Genomic DNA, 7,776 nt, shown 5'->3' with positions numbered 1-7,776 from the left:
ACAGACACACACACAGACACACACTCAGAGATTCTGGTTTACAGAGCCTGGGGAGGGACTAAGAAGTCAGTATTTTTACTAAATGTCCAGCCAGGGTTAATAAGAACTTAAAAAAAAAAAAAGAAAAATCACAGGAAGGAGGCAGATTTCAGGCAAGGTAGAACACGGCTGCCACGTCAGGTAGTGAGAGCCCCGTCCTGAAGTCATCCAAGCAGAGGTTTGGTGAGGATGCTCTGGGGGAAATCAGGGGTGGATTTTGAGGCTTCCAGGCCTGGTTCCTCTCCTCGCATTACCAGGGTACGCTTGCTAGAGCCCCAGGACACAGGAGCCTTTGCTGGGGCGGAGTTTGCCAGTACTTCACGCCTGGTTGCTATGCAAAGCGCTCTAGCAAGCCTCCTGCTCTCCCTCCCCAGGGCCCCATCCAGGCCTGCCCACCACCATTCCACCCGACCAGAGCAGACCAGAGCAGCCACACAACGCAGGATCATCTATTTTAAGGACGGCTGATTAGCAACCTTGATTCCATCTGCAGCCTTATTTCCCTCTGCCATGGAAGGCGACATCTTCATAGGTTCTGAGGATTCAGACGGAGATGTGTCTTTGGGGGCCATTATTCTGCCCACCACAAAGGCTTCCTGAGGGCTGCGGAAACAGTGCCCCTCGGACATCGGCAGAGCTGGCCAGGCTGATGGGCTGTTGGGGAGGGGCGGGCATCTGCACAGGCCATCTGGAAAATGGCTGTTGGTGAAATGGACCGACCAGAAGCTGACTTTTTGGTCTGGGGGAAATCTGAAATGCACATTCGACTAGCAGTAAAGGGCAGAGGAGCAGAGAAACGAAACGGGCCAGTGGTACAAGCAGGTGTCCCGAAGACATCCCCAGGGCTGGGGGCTGTTTGAAGCCAGCCCAGCCCCCAAACCCAACGACCAAAACGCTGTCGACATCTGCTTCCCCAGTCAGCCCTGGAAAGAGGGAATGCATCCCAATCTAATGCCCAGGACAAAGCCAGCAGCCCATGGAGGGGCTGGCTCAGTCAAGGCCTGATGAACTGTCAGAAAACACTCAGCAATATTGTTGGGGCCGTCAATGCTCATTAAGTGCAGGTAGACGCCACCGCCCAACAACGCCAAACATGAGACAGTGTCTAATGTAACGACAGCCCAGACTCCCATGGTTCGAATCCCAGAGCTGCCACTAACTTGCTGTTTGCCCTTGGGCATGTTATTTAACCTCTCTGAGCCCCCTGTTTTCCCCCTTTGTAAAATGCGAGTCCACCTGCCTCGGAGCCTCAAGAACTACAAAAGTGCAAAAGCTCTGTCTGCTCTACGGTGAGAGCTTAAATGTTGCAACTCCCACAAGTTTCCTTTGAGGAATGCATTAACGCCAGTATTTCTAGCAATCTTTGAATGGCTCGCAATGAAAACGTTACCTTCAGTTTTCATTTCTTCATTTACACTATTGAAACATTTCAAACAATCCTAAAAGTATCCCAAATAATACAGCAAAATACCTACCACCCATAGTTTTTTTTACTTATAATAATGAATAATTTCAAACAAACCTAAAAGTATTCCAAATAATATACAAAAAAAAAAACCTACCATCCATATTTAACAAGGATTGAAATTTTGCCACGTGTTTCAAATATTTTTCAGTTTAAGAAATAAAATTAAGGCTACAGAACAGCCATCTAAGATACAACTATTGGTCTCTACTCATCCAGAGCAAAAGAGAAAGAAGGAAACCATAGACTCAGAGATTAGTCTACAGGACAAACAGTCTACACGAATCAAGGCCTCATCTACCCTGAGACCAGAGGAACTAGACGGTACCCAGCTACCGCTACTGACTGTTCTGATCAGGGCAGCAATAGATGGATCCTGATGAAATGGGAGAAAAATGTGGAACAGAACTCAAATTCTTAAAAAACAAAAACAAAAAACAGACCTGCTGGACTGGTTGAGATGACAGGACTCTCCGAGACTACTGCCCTGAGATAGTCTGCAAACCTTGAACCAAAACTAACCCCTGAGGTCACCTCGAAGGTAAATAATAACAAATCGGCTTAAAAAATAATTAGTATCACCCATAAGTACTGTGTGTGCTCCTTTTAAAAATCACCTATGAGGCCAAATGGTTAATCAGCAATGACTTTAAAACAAAGATGAGAATGTAAGGGGGCAGGGAAACTAGATTAATGGAAACAGAACAACCAGAACAGAAACAATGAGAAGGCTCATGCATTGTGAACACTGTAACCAATGTCACTGAACAATTTGTGTAGAAATTGTCAAATGGGAACCTAAACTACTCCGTAGACCTTCACCGAAAATATAATAAAATATTACTTTAAAAAATTCAAAGGTATAGTAAAAGCTCCCCTCTCCCCATCACTTCTCCCTCTCTACAGAAGGTGGTATGGTGTCTTCCCACACAGGTTTTCATAGTTTTTCTGCATATACGTATAACCACTGATTTGTCCATTAAAACATGAGTTACATGATTGGCATCCTGTTACACGAATGCTTTACTACTTGCGTTTCTAAATTACTTTGTTACTTTACAGAATTAAGAGAAGCCCCTGGGTGAAGCAAACAGTGAACGTGTTCGGCGGCTCTGGCCATCTACGTCTGAAATACCAGCTGCTGAAGACCCTGTGGCGTACAGTTCTACTCTGACACACGGGGGGTCGCCATGAGTCAGCCCTGACGACAACTGGTCTTTGGTTACCTAATGCAGATGGCGCCCTGTGTGGAAGGGACTTTGCCAGTTTACCTTCCGTGACATCACAGCCATGTGGCGAACACATGGATGAATTCTGACGGCCCCCCGGCTTGCCTCCCGCCCTGGCGGACCTGCCACGTTGACCATCCTCAGGGCCTCCTGGTTCTTGGGCGTCTTGGAGCGATTCTGGCTGCGTTGCTTGCCTCCAGCAGAGCGGACGCTGCGAAGGTGGACCTCCGTGGCCTTGAAGAAGGCCACCATGAAGGGCTGTTTGTTCTGGGGCCCGTGCCGCCCAATCAGACCCGCCAACTTAGGGTTGATGCTCTGCCCTAGACGGAAACAAGCGACAGGAGAGGCTTAGAGGAGGGCTGTTACAGGCTCCGGGTGCAGAGAGGTGATGGCATTCATGGCTCCCAATCCATTCACGCAGTCGTTATTCGTGTACCCGGCGAGTGTTTGCTGACCACTGACTACACCGGGCGTGCCGTGAGGAGCTTGGAAGACACTGTGAAAGAAACCCAGAAAACCCCTGCCAGCACGGCTTCCACGCCGGTGGGGTAGACAGCAGCGAAGTACCCAGGTAACCAGTGGTGATAAAGTGGAGACAATGAAGCCAGGAGAGGAGGCCACAGGTTAGCTGTACAGGTAACTCCATACACATTTCATTGGCCAAAGCAGGTCACGTGGTCTGCCTAATTTAAATAGGGACCAAAAAAAAAAAACCCCAAACCAAACCCATTGCCTTCGAGTTAATTCGACTCATAGCGAGTCTAAAGGACAGAGTAGAACTGCCCCATAGGGTTTCCAAGGAGCATCTAGGTGGATTCGAACTGCTGTCCTTTTGGTTAGCAGCCATAGCTCTTAACCACTACGCCACCAGGGTTTCCTAAACACGGACGGGGAAGTGCAAATCTTCTCTGGGTCAAGGAGGGTGGAACAGTTGCCAACGGCCCTAGTGATTGCCACCCCCCCAAGGAGTGGGGCCCTTGGAGCAGAGGCCTGGATGAGCAGGAGGGGGCCCTTCAGAGATCTGGGGGAAGATGTGCCGGGCTGAGGGAACCGCGAATGCAAATGTCCGGAGGTGGGAACAGTGGGTGGTGGAGAAGCAGAGGAGCGGGCCAGGGCTGGAGCTGAGACTGGGGGCAGCTGGCAAGGTTCCCGGGGGCCAGGCGCCATCCCTTCGCCATGGAGTAACCGGGGGGAAACAGGGGAGACTGCACAGAGTGCCCAGTGAGGAAGGTTCTGGAAGAAGCTTGGAAAGGAGGAAGTCCTAGACACTGAGGGAAGAGAGTGGAGGAAACAGTCCTCGTGCCCTGAGCTCTGCTGATGGGTCAAGTGAGGCAGGGCTGGGAACAGACCCAGCATGGGGCGATGATGATGTCTGGTACTCATACGGGTTCTGATGAAAAATAAAGAGATGGGGACAAAGACAGGCTATTTCACTGATGACCACAGGCTCAGAGAGGTGACCAACCGGCCCAGGACACCCAGCTTGTAAGCCACAGAATAGAATTTGAACCCAGATCAGGTTGACTGAGAGGCAGTTTCCATGACCCCTCCAGAGACGAAGCCCAAGTTAAATGAATGTGGGACCAGCCAAAGCGGTGGCTTCTGGAAGCCTTAGGCCCATTTCCGTCTGTGATTAACGTCGCCTGGAGTCCCTCTGACGCCAAGAAATCCAGCAAACTCCGCCTACCGGGGCCAGATCACCACCAGGGGGTTCACTATGGCTTTTTAATGACTCACGTTTGAACGGACAAATTCCCCCCATCCGTCATGATTTTCCCTTAACCTCTTACAATGTATGGTTTTCCTGCATTCTTGAGCAGGGTTTCCTTGAGTTCACCATCTATAACTTGAACGATTCTATAAAAGGAATCATTAAAGCTGAACCCCTAGGAATTGCGTCCCCCACCCCCACCCCCTGGAAGGCTTTTAGGCCAAAATAAAAGTGCTTCGCCGGAAGACCTGATGCTATTCCAGATATATTAACCTGACTGCTGTGACCGGTCTTGCCGCGCCTCCACGCGAGGGTGTCTGGCTGGCTCTTGCAGCTGCCATGACAGGCAGACCCAGGGACCTCAGCTTCTGATGAGCTGGGGCCCAGACAGAAGGGAAAGAACAGAGTCTCAAGAGGGTCCAAACTCACTTCTACCACTGACCAGCAGCCTGTGTGGGCCAAGGGCCGCGAAGTTGTATGCAGAGCCTCAAGCTCCTCATCTGTAAAACAGGGATGAGGCCCATTGTATCACCCAGGCCCCCTTTTCTTGGACACTCACCCAATTTCCATTTTGGCAGCTGTGCCTTCAGCTGACTCCCCCCCGGCCACAGGGGTGGGGCCCATGGTCCCATAAACCAAACCAGTTGCTGGCCAGTCAATTCCGGCGCATGGCAACACCGTGTGTGCAAGAGAACAGCTTCACAGGGTGTTCAAGGAGATCTTTCAGAAGCAGGTCGCCAGGCCTGTCTTCCAAGGTGCCTCTCGGTGGGTTTGAATACACAGTCTTTCAGTTAGTGGTCAAGCGCTTAACCATTTTTGCTACCCAGGGACTTCTGTGGCCCAATACATGGCAACTAAAGAGCACCCGGCTGCTAACAAAAAGGTTGGCGGTTCAAACTCACCCAGCGGCTCTGTGGGAGAAATATTCAACGATCTGTTCCCGTAAAGACTACAGCCTAGAAAACCCTATGGGGCAGATCTACTGTGTCACACAGGGTCACTATGAGTCGAAACTGACTCAGTGGCACCTAACAACACCAATAATCCTTCAGGTATGGATGCATGACCAAAGTCAGCCCATGAATGGAGGAAAGGCATTCTGGAAGTTTTGGAAACACAGACTTCCCACTCTTGCATCCAGAAGCAACCTTCTCTCCCCCTAGACAGGACTGAGGGAGTAGGAATGGACAGAGTCCCAGAAGGTCATCCAGCGACCAGAAGAGGGAGCACATTTTCAAGTGAGGCTGACCATGTAGAAGGCAGAGCAGAGACAGGCAGACAGACTGGGCTCTCTGGTGACCTCACCGAGCCACTGGATCAAACCCACCCTGAAGCCTGATTTCTTGCCCCCTTGATTATTTAGTCTGGGCTGGTGTTTGGGGTTGCTCTTACAGTCCTGAGGACAGGGAACCAGGTTGTGAAGAATCCCGGGCTTGTCACTGAGCAGGCAGCAAAGGGTAGGCGGAAATTATTCCTTCTATCACCAAGTTTGCGGAAAGATTCAAGTTTTCAACTGAATGCCGAATAACACCACAACGAAAAAGAGGTAGGGAAAACAGTTTGTCAGTTCCTCCAAAATTAAACACAGAGTTACCAGAAATACTAGGTATATGCCCAAGAAAACAGAAAACATATAGTCACATACCTGGTTATTAGGGGGCTGTCCTCTGCACTGTAGGATGTTTATTTAGCAGGATCCCTGGCCTTAGCCCACTAGGTGCTAGTAGCACCCTTCCCCTAACCCCAGGGTTGTGACAACCAAAAATGTCTCCAGACATGCCACATGTCCCCTGGGGGAGCAATTCGTCCCCGTCAAGAACCACCACATTATAGACACACTCGCTAAAGTAAGCCAAAGCAGACTTATAAGGTAAGGCCCAGTAGGAGAGCTTTCAGTGCAAACCTCTGTAGACGATGTAGCACTTTATTAAGACAGCGTGAGTTAATTAAATTATGGGGTGCAGCACAACTACAGAGGAGCTAACTAACCTTTCATTCATCTGTTGAACAAAAACCAAACCATGGAGCGCTGCTCTGTGCCCGGGGCCTGCACCAGAACAAGACAGATATGAAGGGGCAGAGCTGCAAAGGTGCGTGTGGAAAGTCCCCTAACAGAAATGACACAGTGTGAATACACTGGAGAGAAAAGAAATTTAAAGCACATACCAATACATGGGAGTACCTGGGTGGCACAGTTAAGTACTCAGCTACTTACAAACAGGTTGGCAGTTCGAACCCATCCAGAGGTGCCTCAGATAAAAGGCCTGGCAATCTACTTCCAAAAGGTCACAGGTGGGATCAAATGACCTGGTGCTTCCAAGTTTGGGGATGTGTGCTGCAGGCAGATGAAGAGAGCCTCCGTTATCCAGCCCACCTGCTTCCTTCCTCCAGGTTTGGGGGCCATGGCGGCAGCAGCCATTTTGCCAATGGTGATATGGTAAGAATTGGAACAATGCCAGCACATTCAAGATGGCAAGACAGAGGGAAAAAGCTGTGATTACTGATGATACTCTAACCAGGGGCCAGCAAAGTACAAACTACAGGCAAAATCTGGCCTGCCACTTGGTTTTGTAAATAAAGTTTTATTGGAACACAGCCACGCGCAATTGTTTATGTATTGTCTATGGCTGCTTTCACGCTGTAAGAGCAAAGTTGAGTAGTTATGACAGAGATGATGTGATCGCAAAGCCTGAAGTATTTACTATCTGAGACTTCACAGAAAAAGTTTACTGACCCCTGCTGTAACCGACCCACCATGAGTCAGAGGCAACTGGTTAACTAGCTCTAACCAACCCTAGACCTACTTCTAGACTAGTTAAGAAAACCACTAAGGTCCCCATAGATGACCTCAGAGGACAGAGAAGAACTGCCCCATAGGGTTTCCAGGCTGTAATCTTAAGGAAGAAGACCGCCACATCTCTTTCCCTCGAAGAGGCTGTTGGGTTGAACACTTAACCACAGTGCCACCAGGCCTCCCTCCTCATGAGACAATGAACGCATTCCTAACTGATAGGGTGGATTCTGCCTGTGGCTGGTTCTCAACCACTTAAAAAAATGCAAAAAACATTCTTACCTCACAGGCCAGAGAAAAACAGGCAGCAGATTGAATTTGGCACACAGGCCATAGTTTGCCTGCCCTTAACACAGCGCACAGGAAAACACTAGCACTTTCAAGGGCCCCCTTCAAGCTTGAGGGGCATGGAAAGGGGAATTCTAATGGGGAAGGGGGATGGATCACCAACATGAAGGAAGGAAGGGGGAGAGGTGAGGTGAGAGGAGGGAGAGAAGGTGAGAGGTGGGAGGGAAGGAGGGAGAGAGGGAGGAAAGAAGGG

General features: G+C 49.7%; 1 protein-coding gene across 1 annotated transcript in view; it reads right to left on the bottom strand.

Moving 5' to 3' along the window:
- Positions 1-7,776, bottom strand: part of BMP7 (bone morphogenetic protein 7) — a 75,809-nt gene that overhangs the window by 8,297 nt on the left and 59,736 nt on the right. Inside the window, exon 4 of the mRNA XM_004370217.1 lies at positions 2,856-3,053. Coding sequence (XP_004370274.1) covers positions 2,856-3,053 — 198 coding nt within the window. The remainder of the gene's footprint in view (positions 1-2,855; positions 3,054-7,776) is intronic.

This window comes from Trichechus manatus, unplaced genomic scaffold (assembly GCF_000243295.1).
Source record: "Trichechus manatus latirostris isolate Lorelei unplaced genomic scaffold, TriManLat1.0 scaffold00008, whole genome shotgun sequence".
NCBI lineage: Eukaryota > Metazoa > Chordata > Mammalia > Sirenia > Trichechidae > Trichechus > Trichechus manatus.
Note: the sequence above shows the minus strand (reverse complement) of the source record. Positions and strands in the feature narration are given on the sequence as shown.